The 15,216-nt window shown below is 40.9% G+C and overlaps 1 protein-coding gene across 1 annotated transcript in view; it reads right to left on the bottom strand.

The window, feature by feature from the left end:
* Positions 1–15,216, bottom strand: part of Lgr5 (leucine rich repeat containing G protein-coupled receptor 5) — an 89,666-nt gene that overhangs the window by 23,941 nt on the left and 50,509 nt on the right. The window contains exons 5-6 of the mRNA XM_035451361.1: positions 3,546–3,761; positions 1,018–1,089 (exon numbers count right to left, since the gene is read on the bottom strand). Coding sequence (XP_035307252.1) covers positions 1,018–1,089; positions 3,546–3,761 — 288 coding nt within the window. The remainder of the gene's footprint in view (positions 1–1,017; positions 1,090–3,545; positions 3,762–15,216) is intronic.

The following is a 15,216-nucleotide window of genomic DNA, read 5'->3' as shown; positions in this document are numbered from 1 at the left end:
CTACCCATCACACTTCACTGACTCAACAGGGCATTGATGAACACCTCCTCTACAAGGAGGAGGCTTGTGGTCTAGGTAGATGGTGAGATCCTCTCTGCCCTAGCTCTGGGATCTAGGATATGGTCAGTTGACTGGACTCATTTTTTATCAAAAGTGCCAACAAAAGCCTGAGTTAGTTTTGTTGTTTGTTTGTTGAGATGGGGGTCTTACTAGGTTGACCCTACTAGTCTCAGACTGCTGGGCTCAAGTGATACCCTGCTTCAGTCTTATGAATAGATTGAGACCACAGGTACATGTCACTGTGTCCTTTGGAAACTTTGACCTATTCTTTGAAAGTAGTATCTGGAGATAAACATACATTTAAGAATCAGATTAGAGAAAGAAGGAATTCCCAATTATGCCACAGACTAAATATGTAGCCTTGGTAAAGTAACTCTGTGGGGCCTAAGACAGGATAGAAACAGCTACTCAATAGGGTATCTGTAAAAATTATTTCAACAATGTACATCAGTGATCAAATGATAGTGTCCCTTGGATTGCTTCATAAAGAACATGAGCCGTGCTCCTTAAGCAGTGCTTAAGGGTCTTTGTCTTCTCTTTCTGCAGGGAACCAAACTCACACACAACTGGTAATTAGTTCTCCTGACAAGAGGGATTGCTCTCAGGGAGGAGAACACAGGTCCCTAAGCAAACAGTCACCGCTTCCTGAGAACGGCTCATTTAGCTTTAATTACTATCGCTAATTTGCCACTCTCAAGAGATTAAAATAGAATCCCAATTTTATTGTTTAGCTCTATGGTGTGTGTGTGTGTGTGTGTATGTGTGTGTGTGTGTGTGTGTGTGTGTGTGTGTGTGTGTGTGTGTGTGTGTGTGTAGATAAAACCTCTGTAAATATCTGTTTAAAGCTTAGGCAATTAACCAAACCAAACATCAAGTTTGGCTTTAAGGCCATTCGGGTTCCTTCAGAATATTCATGAAAACACTGGAAAAAGGGAAACAAGCCAAAGGTCAACTCACAAAGTCTCCAGGCTGTGGAGCCCCTCAAAGCATTTCTTTCCCAGGGAGTGGACTCTATTGTTATGGAGATGCCTGCAAGAGAGCATTAGCCAAAGTCAGGAACAGACACCAAGGCATACTACACAGAGAAAATTTAGGACCAACAAGATGGATATTTAAATCCAAAGAAAGGTGCGGAAAGCACTAATGATAAGAAATAAACGTTTTAAAAAAGCCCCTCTGCTGCCGTCACTCATACTGTAAACGACATAGAATTTAAGACGACTGCTGTTAGTATGGGTGACGTTATGAGTGATTCACTTTTGTTGTTGTGTTTTCTAGTGTGATTTTCTCCTTGTGACTTGGGCACATAGAGTGCTCAATGGAGTTACTGAGCATCACTGAGGGAGGTGTTGGGATGGAGGGAGGGTCTCATGTGGACCAAACATGTTTTGTGATGACTCCATTCCCAAGATTGGGCCGCAGGTCATCAAGAAAGGATTTCGGCTAAAGCAAATAGTGATCAGGCTTTTCCTGCTGCCCAAGATCAGTAGTCTTGACAAACAATTAGCGTGTGCAATTATCATCTTAGGCTCAACTGATAAACCAGCTACATCTGAGTAAATGAGAAGAGTTGTGTACACAGCTGAAAAGCAGACTAACTCCCAAAGAGGTTTTGGAAAAAGGGTTTAAAAGAGACAAAGATAAAAAAAAAAAAGTGGAGGAGGAAAAGAAAAAAAATCAAAGGCCATATCCAGCTTCTTCAGGATCAGCGAGATCATATTCACGAAAGGCATTCAGAGAGGAAACTTGTTAATATCCTGCTAAATTTCTTTTCTTCCGAGACTAAAATCTTTCTTGTGTTAAATAAAATTTTGGTTTCAGGTGAGATCTATGTGACACCTATTCACGGTCTTTTATATGCAACAAATGACAGAGGGGATGGAAAGGATAAAAAGAGAGCCCTCAGGAGCACATGCTACAAAAGAAGAGATGGGTGATCAACTGTAGTAATGTAGCTAGTGGGAGGGTGAAGGTGGGGGGGGCAGAGAAGTGCCTCTCTTTGCTCCCCAGTAAGGTTTGTGCCATAAATGACCCACCAAGATCCATAAGCTTAAGGCTTGGGAGCCAGCCTGTGGTGGGACCTATCAGAGATAGGACCTAGTGGAAGGAAGCTAGGTCATTGAGCCTCGTCCCCTAGCACTTCCTGCCTCTCTTTATGCTTCCTAGCTGCTATCAACTGGGCAATGTTAGTCTACCACGCACAACCTGTCACAATGCTCTGCCTCATCATGGGTTCAAGGCAAGGAGACCACTAACCGTGGACTGCAATCGCTGAAATTCAAAGTTCAAAGTGCTTTTCCTCCCTTTAAGTAGTTAATTTTTTCCTTTCTTCCTTCCTTCCCTCCTTCCTTCCTTCCTTCCTTCCCTCCTTTCTTCCTTCCTTCTTTCCTTCCTTCCCTCCATTTATTCCTTCCTTGACAAGGTCTTATTTGACTTGACCTATATAGCCTTGACCACATAGCTTGACTACCTATATAGCTTTGGTTGGCTTTCAAACTCACTGCTGCCTTCTTGCCTCTCAGGCTTCTAAATCCTGGGATTACAGGTGTGAGGACTTTGTTGCCAAGTTGACTTTACAGTCCTTCAAGCAGCAAGTGAATCCAAACACCAGCCTTGGATAAATGTTGGTTATTCTACCCCACACATGGGGGCATCCTTCTTTACTGTCAAAGAAGACCCATCAACTTCCAAACCATTACTTGAGAACCACTTTGATTTTCTAAAATGATGAGATTCGAGTGAGGCACTGGTGGTGGTGTATGCTTATAATCCTGTCGCTTGGGTGGTGGAGGCAGGAGGAGCAGGGCTCTAAGGTCAACTTCCACCGCACAAGTTCCAGGCCAGTCTACTTGAAACCTTGTTTCAAAAACCCAAACTAAACTCAAAGAAATCTAGAGAAAAGAAGCTGTAGAAATGTAGCATTGGTGTCAAGAGTCAATGTTTCCCCTCTCTCCCTTTGCTCCTTTCCTTTCTCCTATCTTTTTTTTCTGTCTTTATCAGTACTAGAGCTCAAACCCAGGAACTAGGATATATAGCCAGCTTGGTAGTGATCTGTCTTTTTCTTTAACAAAAAGAAAAAAGAAAAAAGTACACTTGTCAAGGCTTCGAGTGTAGTTCACTGATACTAGCATTTGTGGTGCCTGATTCAATCCCTAGAATTTCAAAGAAAATTAATCCCATTACTAACATATATTGTTAATAACCAAATTATCTTTCAATAATTTTTTTCATTATCTTTGTGGTGATTTCCTTTAAAATGTACAATGGATTCCACTAAGGTAGAGGTGCTATTTGATCTTTGTATGCCCAGCAATGTTTGTCACTAATCAGGGATTTGATAAATGTTATTTATAAGTCATTTTAGAGACGGTTTCAGCATTTCTTCCTCTCTTAAAATGCCTCCAAGTTTTGAGGTCCAACACTTTTAAGATCACAGAGGGAATTTAGAAACCGTCAAAACAGAGAGCAAAATCGATAAAACTCACAACACCACCAGGCTGGAGAGGTTTCCAAAGGCTAGGTCTGGTATGTGGTGTATTTTGTTCAGGGCCAAGGTCATGGCTTGCAGTGCCGATAAACTTCTGAAAGCCTGGACAGGAACCTCTGTCAGAGCGTTGTCATCTAGCCACAGGTGCCTCAGGGAGTGCAGGCCACTGAAACAGCTGGGTGGCACGTAGCTGATGTGGTTGGCATCCAGACGCCTGGAAGAAAGCAAGCCAGAATGGGAGACAGCAAAACCCAGGGAGAGTATGGGCTTCCCTGGAAGATTGTGTATGCACTCTTTGGCCTCAGCCAAAACAGGCTGGGGAGCTCCAGGCCCCAGGCAAACTGGACCATTTCCTTCTTTTGATCAGCCCTCTTCATTCTGGTTAGATCCTTAAGCCCTTCCTCCTTAAGGTGTTCTAAGTCTCATCCAGGCTTGAGGGTAGTGTGCTTATCCTGTGTGGAAGCAGTCTCTCGGAGTGTAAAATTTCATCCTGTTTGGACACACTGCAAGGCAGACATTCTCTCACTTCATTCCCACGCTGTGCCAAATGAATGACTTTGTAATCCCAGACTGTTTGGAAGACACTAAGTGGTAATCTCCTAGTTTGTTCCTAAGTGCTAGGAAGAGATTGCTTCAATATTTGAAAATAATCAGTAATCTTGAAAGACTGTTAGATATGACCTTGGGAAGAGCTTCAAAATGGCTGGCTGTATTGCTTAGCCTAACCACTTGCCTTGGGCATTGTTTTTCTGACTTTTTAAGACAAATAATAAAATTAGCAGCTTCCAAACTCTTGCTTCCTTTTTCCACTTCTTTCTTTCTTTCTCTATTTCTTTCTCTTTCTTTCTCTATTTCTTTCTTTCTTTCTTTCTTTCTTTCTTTCTTTCTTTCTTTCTTTCTTTCTTTCTTTTCCTTCTTTCCTTCCTTCCTTCCTTCCTTCCTTCCTTCCTTCCTTCCTTTCTTTTATGGGAAACACTTCCAAAAATAGGTCTGGTTAATAAGCTGTTGTTACCCCTGAGCCAGCAGAGGGAGCACAGTACAATTATTTTGTCCTAATTCAAGATAAATGGTAGCTGTAATTATGGAAATGACAGAATTGAGGTATTTTACATTTTTTGGGGGGGTGAGGTACCTGAACAATGGAACTATTACCAATCAGTCATGCTTCCAACAGCCTTCACTCATTTGTTTTAAAGACTTATATTTGCTTGTGCTTTCAAAAATAGAATTAAAAAAAACAAAACAAAACCCAAAACCTGAAGACTTGCATTTTACAAAGCTCATGTCCTAGGAAGGATTAGAAAATCTTGAGAGGATTTTAAAAAATGTTTTGGAAGCATTTAAGACTAAACAGATTCAGGAAGCACGTGAGAATTGCAAAATGATCTCCTAAAAACCAAATTTAAACACATAAGAGACAGAGAAAGCTCTCTGTGGTTAAAAGCTAATCTCTCTGGAAAGTGGCTTCCTCACTTTTGGCCACATACATCATCCTAGTCACCCCCAGTTCCTACTTCTATCCCATGAATGGGAACAAGTGACCCCCGATGGGCTCCAAGCCCAGTTTCAGTAATAACTGGGGTAAGGTCACTGGGAACAAATGTTAGGAGTTGGCTGTCTTAGCGAATACTCCCTCGCTTTTCCAGTAGACCAGCCATGGTTGTAGGGGCGGAAATGGCAGGGTTCTGTCAACAAATGAACTGGAAATGCTTGGGAAAGAAAATTCATCAAAGCCTTTCTTCAGAGATGTACCTATCACAGAGTACTGTTGTTGGCTGTTTTACTCTTTTTTTTTCTTTATTTACTCTTTTGGGAGTTTTGCTTTTTGGGGGCCTGCCACCCAGCTCCCAAATAAACCCCACACAGAGTCTTATAATTACTTATAGATGTCCAATCTTAGCTTGGCTTGTGTCTAGCCAGCTTTTCTTAACTTAAATTATCCCCATCTACTTTTTGCCTCTGGGCTTTTATCTTTCTCTATTCTGTATATCTTACTTTCACTCAGTCCCTGGCTGGCTGTGTAGCTGGACGGCTGGCCCCTGGTGTCCTCCTTATCCTTCTTGCTTCTTGATCTCTCTTTTCTCTTCCTATTTATTCTCTCTGCCTGCCAGCCCTGCCTATCCTTTCTCCTGCCTTGCTATTGGCCGTTCAGCTCTTTATTAAACCAATCAGGTGTTTTAGACAGGCAAAGTGACACAGCTTCATAGAGTTAAACAGATGCAACATAAAAGAACATAATGTATCTTTGCCTCATTAAACAAATACTCCTCAGCACAAACAAATGTAACCCATCTTAGAGTAATATTCCACAACAGGGTACAGTGCAATTTTGTCAAGGATGAGGAGGTAACCAGCTTTATTTGGCTAGAAGTAAAGCCCATGTTTATACTGAGTGTAAGTACTGTCCTAACTGCAGCCCCTCAGTTGTATCCCATCACACGGCACGGGCCTCTACATTCTAGTAGGCTTATCATCTTTCCATCACAGTTGCTTAGGCACTGACATTGCAAATAGTTACTAAAACTCTTGAAAATGCAAACCTCAGTGCAATGTTGGGGAACCATAGGAAAGGGATTTTCAGCCTGGAATCACGGGCCTTTCTCCTTTGATGTTTTAAGTTGTGACCAGCAAGGAGTGGCCTGATGTGAGTTCCCCATATGAATACATCCATTGTATATGGATGAATTCATATTTGTGTATATGAATACATTCGTTAGGGTGGGGAGCCTCTGAGATGCATCTTTTTTCCCCTCCCAGAGAGATTAAAATCTGGCCACGCTATTAAACAATTATCTGTCTGAAATGAATGAGTGATAATAATTAATTGCTCAGTGTCCTCATATCTTCAATCCTAACAAATACTCAAAGACCGAGCAGCCCTTGACATGGACGTTAGGTGTCCTGAGCCCAGCACTAAAATGTCATTCTATGACACAGCGTCTCATTTGAGAAACTCCCTATAGAAGAACATCACCGGATAGTGGCATGGGCATGCACTTTCTATGCATGTATGAAAGTATCATATAACATCAATTATTTTACAAACCAATATTCACCAATAAAATATATAGAAAAAGAAACTCTCCCAAACCATGCTCCTAAATAGTGTTTTAGAATTAGTAACTGCCTGGCCTCTGTAGTTCCAACTTAATCCAGATAGGAGGTTATTGTTTACACTTAAGGGTATTGTTTGGTTTAGTTTTCCCTTTCCTGCTTTATTAAAGTGTAATAGACAAATAAAAATTGTATACATTTGCAGGGTGCATTGTAATGTTTTATTGCAAGTATATAACACAAAGTGATTAAAGAAAACAAATACAACATATTTATTTCCATACTTCTTTTAACTTATTAACATATTTATTTCTTTCCATACTTCCTTTTCTTTTGTGGTAAGCACATTTGGGATGTAATTCCTTAGCAATTTCCAAGTATACATTCTTATTAATTATCGTCACCATGCAGTCGACTAGATTGCCATATTCATTCCAAGGGCCATTGTCTTTTATCGGGCCTTTCCCCATTCTTGCCATCAATCCCCAGGTCCCCGACAACCATCATTTTGCTCTCTCCTTGATATCTGACTTAATTTTAAACTGCCCCAAGGCTAAGCATGGAATTAATTACCTACTCACTTTGCAGGTGGTCCTTACAGAACAAGTTTAAGACTGGCAGGGCACAAGTTTTGCCTACTCAGTGACTCAGCAGTGGGGCCATGTTGTGCCAATCTGGTATTTTTTCAGGCAAGTGAATTTTTTATATATATGCTTGGAAAAATGCAACATTTAAGCAGAGAAGTATAGGGAAACCATGACTTTACAGTTCAAGAAAGTAAGCCCACACTTTGGGGATGGTGAGATAGGTCAGTGGTTAAGACTAACACTCTTGCTGTGAGACCATGAGCACCAGAGTCCAGACCCCAGCAGCCACCTAATAATATGCTCATCCTGCCTGTCTGCAATTGCAGTTCCAATGTATCCAAAGTCCCCGTCTGTCTCCCTCTATGCTCACACAGATACACATATCTGCAGACATGTACACATATACTCATGTTCACACACACACACACACACACACACACACACACACACACACACACACACACAACTTTATAAAACCCACATGTATGGAATATTATATATTTGTTATTAGGAACAACAAAAATAACTACACCACACAGCTCCACCTTCAAAGTGCTTCATTGTTTTTCTGTTTCATGTAAGTCATGAAGTGGTTGTTGTCTAGGAAGCTTGCAATCCATGAATTAGTGCTGAGATTCAAGCCACAATTGCAACTGTAGGGGCAGGGATATATCAGGGGACCTTACCTTTAGCATCTGTCAAATGGGGAGTAACTTCTCTCAGAGGGTGCTTGATGATAATGAACAGAGCATGACAGGACTTTGCACATATAAAGCACCTTGCATATATAAAGCTCTTATTATATGATCGGGGATAATGTGGTTTTGTCTTTTGACCACTAAGACATTAAGGGGAAAAAAGAGGTAAACTCAGACTCTGTTTAGTCAAAAGTCAATTAAAATGAGTGCTTTATTGTAAGTGAATTTCAGTTCTGAGAAGCACATGCTGCATTCCTTTTTTTTTTTAATTCAGAATAACACATGTATATTTTCTTTTTCTCGTTTTTTTCTTTTTTAAATTTAAATTAGAGACAACCTTGTTTTACATGTCAATCTCAGTTCCCTCTCCCTCCTTTCCTCCCCTGCCCCCCACCGACCGCCTATCCATCCCCTTTCCGCACCCCAGGAGGGTGAGGCCTTCCATGGGGGATCTTTAAAGTCTGTCACATCATTTGTAGCAGGGCCTAGGCCCTCCCCTGTGTGTCTAGGCTGAGAGAGTAACCCTCTATGTGGAATGACAGGCTGCATTCTTTAACTCCCACTTCTTTTATCATCTACAACATTGTATATAATGACTATATGGAAAATCAGAAAGCATACTAAAGTAGAAGAACAAGCAAAGCTAAGGGCTGGGATGTACTTCAGTGGTAAGGCACTTGATTGCACATTGCCCTGAGTTCCATTTCTAGCATTACAAAAACCAATCAACCTGGCAATCAGACCACCAACCAACCAACCAACCAACCAACCAACCTGACAACAAGGCCCCAACCAACCAGCCAACCAACAACCAGCTAACCATCAACCAACCAACTAACCCACCATTCAACCACCAACTAACCAACCCATCAACCAGCTAACCACTAACCAACCAACCAACCAACCAACCTGTCAAACAGGGCACCAACCAACCAACCTGACAACCAGGGCCCAACCAACCAACCAACCAACCAACCAGCTAACCACCAACCAACCGACTACTCAACAGTTACCCAAACAAGCTAGCAAACAACAAATTTAGGTGAAGAGCCTGTCCCTCATCAATTCTGAAATGTTAGGATATATTAATTAATATCTCTTTGGGTCAGTTTTCACATTTGTAAGGCAGAATCACAATATGTCACAGGACTACTGCAGGGATTAAGTGGAAATGTTTTTAAAGCCAAAAAGCTTTAATAATTAAGGGTAATCATTAGATTTGTGAGTAGTATCATTTTTCTCCCCAGAGAAGTCTATTTTTTCTTGCAATTCCTTAAGCCATTGTAATTTCACACTTCTCTGCAGGCAAATGCCATGTTTTTGTCCTACATATGAACAGAACTAGAGACTCTGTTACCCACTGCACACCACTTAGACTGTGCCTTTGGCAGTTATGCTGCACGTATTGTTGTTAGTTATAGTAAGCCTTCCGTCACAGAGAGCAAGAAATGCTAAGTGGCAAGTATGGAACTCAATTGAGGAAAACAGTACCATGTGGTGCAAGAACAGAATTCTTTCATGCATTAACATAGCTCTTGTTATAAGAGGCTCTGCAAAGTCACTTATAACAAAGTGACTTTGAATGAAGATAATGGTCTTGACATGACATTTAGGCAAATGTTGAAATAACTCAGTTCCTGGACAAAGGAATTGAGGTTGGGGAGTTCCACAATTGCCAAAAAGACTGAGCAGATCAGGCTGGGCAGCCAGAGGGACTGCCTCTTGTGGAATTTGTGGTACCTTTCCTTACTCCCACATAGTTGGTCAAGAGTATCCAGTTCACCCTGATGGGTTTCAAGAACTTTGAGTCTACATAGCTTAACTTTCAGAAGACTTCTGGTTCATCTGCCTATGAGAAATGTCTCATCTTCTCTAATAAGTCTTCAGTCCTTAGATGGGGATATACTGTCGATGTCCACTCTGACAGCAAAGTGAGCAAAGTGTAGGAGAAACAGGGAATGTTCACAGGGTGTTAACTAAGCCATGGGACTTGGTAACTCATCCGTGTAGCTAGAAAAGAAAGCAAGAGAACTATAGTGATTCAGCTTTCTGGTCTGGACAACTGGGTTGATAGAGATCACATGAGAGCATGGATGAATGGCACACTCTGTTTTATGTAAAATAAAAACAAAATAGAAGTAAGTGCTCACTGTGAGTGTAATTCTGGAATAGCTTGTGTTCTGTGTAGAAAAGCTACATGGTATCAAGCAAATCTTTAGTCTTTTCTTGCCAGCAATGGCAAAAACACTCTTTTTCTTCCTGTATGAAGTTTTAATCTTAATGCTTTTATGCACAAGGTAGTAGCTGCTCAACTTTCCTCTTAAGAGAAACATTTTGTGAGTCTGCTTTATTCTCCTGAAAGGAGCCCCTGATTTATAAGTAGCATTATTGTAGGGATTAGAGACGCTATGAGATCATTGTTGCTGTTGTTATTCTTGAAAATGGTCCTTTATCTATCTTCTATATGACACCTTGCCAACATATCATATAAGCTTGTATCTTTGTTTGACAATGTCTTTGATGAGCCATTAACTACAAGGAAGAAAGCCTTAGTCAAAAGATAAGCCATTGATCTTGGCTAATTCCATACCAAGACGACCATAATAGTGTCAATTATTAACATGGATGGCTGAGAGGAAAGAAGGGCCCAAGTGTGAAGACAGTTGCAGCTGTATTATACAGCTTGTAGGGACTTGATAATAAACAGAATTATGAAGTATGGCATTTTCATGACTGGCTTTTACAGAATAGCATTTCCCCATAAATTTCAAAGATATGACTGAGCACTCTTGTGTAGTAGGTGATTTTTACATTTTGTGAGACCATTTTGAGAAAGGCATGGATAGTCAGGGAACCACAGTGTTCTGTCTGGTTCACTGACAAACTCCGAGAAATGAAAGCATTCTCAATTATTACTTTACTTTTCTACTAAAACGAAAACCACCTGGCTTTAAATCCATTTTAAAATATAGTTTAACAAAATACACCAATTCCCTGTTACGGTAAAATTTTATTGTTTTGAACCGTTTATCCTGGAATCAATGGATGACTGCAGTTGAATTTGGCACAAGATCATTATACCAGTGCCATCAGGATAAAAGTTTATCTGTATGAATTTTAACAGATCAACATGAATTTAAATGGGTTCTGCATATTATTAGAACAGTTTTCCTTTTGCGGTTCCTATTTTTATGTCTGAATGGTGTGACCATACTGTGGGATTCTATCTTTTAATACATTTCCCATAAGGATTGGGACATTTCCTACATTTTACAAGACAAATGTGCTGGTTCATATAAAGGCTGCTAGTGCTTAGATGGGAAGTTTCTGCTTTTGTTTTTCCTTCTTTTCCTAATCTTGTAACCCTGGTGTGGTCCCCAAGGAAGAGAATCATTGCTTTAGAGATGTCTGAAATGGTCATGATTCTTTTTTCACCTCTCTTGAGAAAGGGAGTCTACAGGCTCACTGAAATGCCATAGTTCCGACTCTTATCGACTGCCCTCAGAGCTGGATAAGAAGTAGCCAGAGGGTGTAAGCCTCTACTTCTCTGGTGTAGTTTGTTACTGAAGATGGAGCTCAAGCATACCACCTGGTGACAGGCAGGGACTCCTCACTGAGCTGAGCCCCATCCCCAATGAAGAATGGTTTCAGGTCAATGTTCACCACTGCTGTGAGTTTTGTGACAAGAAGATGGCTACAGCAAAAATAATGAGGGCGATCACTTATTCAGTTTCACTTTTTCCCTATAGAAAACAATGACTCTCTGTCAGGGACACATCAGTCTCCCAGGTACCAACCATCAGGACTTGAAACCTAGAGTCTACTTTTTGGATCTCCCATTGCCTTCCAGCTAGTTATTCAGTAAGTTCTCTCCATTTATCTTCATCTCTGAGATGACTGCCCGGCTAAGGCCCCTTATCTCTTCACACCTGCATTACTGCCACAGCTTCTGAGCTGGCTCTTTTGCCTTTGATCTCTTATCTTTTCAATTAATCCTGCAGGCTGCTGCCAGATTAATCTCTCTGAAATCGTCCTCTATGTCATTCCCTTGGTAGGAATCTATGTTCTTCCAAATTACCATTCCTTTCAAATCTAACCCTCCCCCCATTCAAGGCCTTCTATCCACCGTATCTGTTCAAACCTTTCTCTTATTTCTCTGATCTAGTCAATTTTTTTCTACCTCTTTCCCACAGTAATTCTAGGCTTTGTGTTCATGACCACCTCTTGTGTTTAGAAGCCTCTCCAAATTTTATAAATTTTCCAATCAGCAGGTTCTTTCATATGCCTACTCTCGAAGTGGGGAGTCCTTGACTAACTGAATGGGAGAACTAATTCTGGTAAGCAAGTCAACTCCAATATCTCTGCAGAAACCACTGGGTTCAGCTTAGTCTTATTAAGACATGTGGAAAACAGCCACCTGTAGATTAGCCCCTGGAGCCACAGTGATGAGTAGATGCAGGTTACAGCAAAAGTAGGGAACCTAGATCAGCTGTCTTCAATACCACTTAGAGTCTGGATCTTCAGTTCATTTTAATAAATAATGCCAGAAGGCTGTCTTTGTATCTTGTGCTGGAGATTAACACTCAACCAGGTAGGCATGCTTCAACTTTCATGGAACATTTCAAAAACAGCAGTGAGACATTCTTATCATGAAGTGTTAGGGGAAGAGAAATATATGGTAGTGGGGACTAACTAGTGTAGCCTTCTCCCCCACTCCTTTAAAGTGTAGATCTGGAATTCAAATATCAAGACACATCTGTTTAGTTCTTTCTCTTAGAACACAAACTGAAAGAAACCCTGATCTGTCCCCTCTATTCATGCAGTCCTCTGGTATTTATCCCAGCCTCATTAGCCCTCATTAGCTACACTGTTGGAGAAAGTAGAAACTTAGAGATCATTCATGATATTTTCCCTCACCCGTCATCCTTCCCTTCTTGCTTGTCCTTTCCTCTTCCTCCTTCTTTTGTCTTCGACAGGGTCTTACTACGTAGCCTTGGCTGTTCTGGAACTTATTATGTAGACCAGGCTGGCCTCGAACTCACAAAGATATGCCTCCCCGGTGCTGGGATTAAAGGCATATGCCACCATGCCTAGCCCCTTCATTCCTTGTCGATATTTCAAACACTAGAAACTTCATCCTCTTAGCGTTTCTCAAATCCATCTTCTTTTCTCGATCTCTAACTTATTTCTGCCTGGCAGCATTACAACTTTGCTTTTTTCGTGTGAAAGTTTACAGTCACATGGCTGTACTGTGTGTGTTTCTACCACCCCCTCCCCATCTCTCACCAGTACCCATTCTCCGAAGGTAGTTCTCAGAGGGAGGAAAAAGAAAGAGGGCAGTGAAATGGGCAGATTTGGGGGTTCTGACAGACTAGACTTCTCTCAAACATACCTCCATCCTGACATTTTTTTTCCCTAAACTGTTTGACTTCGGAAGGGTCAATAGTCAGACAATTTTATCTTCTCATCACCAAGAAAGGGATGGATACTCCTAGTACCTAACCCATAAGGACACTGTGAGGATGAGGTAGGATGGGGACAAAAGTGATTAATAAATTTTGCCTTCTCTCATCACCATGGTAGTGAGTAAGTTCTGTAGTCTAATTTTTGTCTTTTCACTGTCATTTTCTCCTGCTTTCATCACAGATTTCCACCTGTCCTAAAACATTTTGATCCATTCCTGGGTTGCCTTCCCAAAGTTGTTATCCCTTTAGCTTTTCTAAAGAGCCCCCAGCATGGCTTTTAGAAATAAACAGCTCACCTTATTTCCCATACACGAAGACCCATCCTCCCACCTTAGCTTTTCTTCTTGTCAACTTTATGTGGAAAGAGCCTTTCCTCTGAAAACTATATCCCCCTCATGCTTAAACCGGGGGGTGGGGGTGGGGAAGGAGGAAAGAACCTTTTCTTTTTTGTAAGAATTCACTCAATGCTGATTTACATGTGGCTCCATGAACTCAACCTTGACAGTCCAGTAGACAGTCTCTTGCCTCTAGAATTTCCACATCTAAACCTTCATCCCAGTGTATCTTTGAGTGGGAAGAAACAATACACACACACACACACACACACACACACACACACACACACACACACACACACACACGTTGTATAAGCTTGTGATTTCTTTATCTGTTTTAGTGGAAGTCACTTTATTTTTAGCCCCTTTGATTCTATAATATCACCCTTAGCTTTATCTTCTTTTCTTTTGTCTGCTTAGACTTCCGTGTCTTTTGTTACTTCCTTCCCATTCTATATCCAGGGTCTGAAACCCAAGAGGCTCATGAATGTGAATAGGAGAAAATGCTGCTGTCCTAGGCTTGCCCTACCTCTGTTCAGAACTGTGCCCCACCCCTTTCTCCTCTCTGGCTCTTTTGGTAACTGTATTTTTTTAAAAAAACTATAAACAGAAACAAATTATGAAGAGTCTGGATGAAGTTAATGACAGCTATTTCACATGGTCCTGGGGTAGAATTTGTTGCCCCAGGAATGATATGTGTAGGCAAGTCAATCTTCAGGCAGGAATTGTATATTCAGCTTGGGTTTTAAATATACTCCTGTACCCTGCCAATGAATATTAGCTAATTGGAAAATAGAGGCAATAATAAAGATACACTTGATTCTTCTTGAATTTTGTACTTGGCAACCCATCATTTCTGTGATATGTATTTTACACAATTAGCTTTGCTAGTGATTTGGAATGAGAGATCAACATTTCCAGTGATCCTTTGACTACTTGGACAAATATGAATGTATGATTTTCCCAGGTCAGCTTAAACTTCATGTATAACTCTGAGATATTTGAAATCCATTACTGGACATAACAAATGAGGCAGTCATTATGCATAGATTGATTTCTTAACTAGTGAAGGTGAGAGGCATGGGGGAGCTGGGTTTTGAGTTACCATCAGATGACTGTAATCTGACCCCAGTCCTCATATGCCTACAATGCCAAAAGTTTCCGAGTGAAATACAACTCACTGTGAATTCTGATTACATTTCTAGTCCCTTCCAAAAATACAGAAAGGAAATTAAGTTATGTTTGATTACATTACAAAGATCCAGTCGGTGTCTGGGTAGCCATTGGCATGTCAGAATTCAAGGGCACATATTACACAGGAGTATGTTCTGTGCTGCTGGCCCCTGGCCCTTTTGCTTCAGCTGGACAGTGTGCAAGCATCAGGAGACAGTTAAAAGAACACAAACGTACCTATGCCATTTCATTAGGAACAAAACAGTTTTTGTTTATGGGGAACAAGTGGAGAATTAGAAGCCTTGAAACTCGAGAGCAATTTGTCTCGTCCTCATAGCAATGTTACCAGTTACAATA

Source organism: Cricetulus griseus (assembly GCF_003668045.3).
Source record: "Cricetulus griseus strain 17A/GY chromosome 1 unlocalized genomic scaffold, alternate assembly CriGri-PICRH-1.0 chr1_0, whole genome shotgun sequence".
Classification (NCBI taxonomy): domain Eukaryota; kingdom Metazoa; phylum Chordata; class Mammalia; order Rodentia; family Cricetidae; genus Cricetulus; species Cricetulus griseus.
This window is presented reverse-complemented; position numbering and strand designations above follow the sequence as displayed.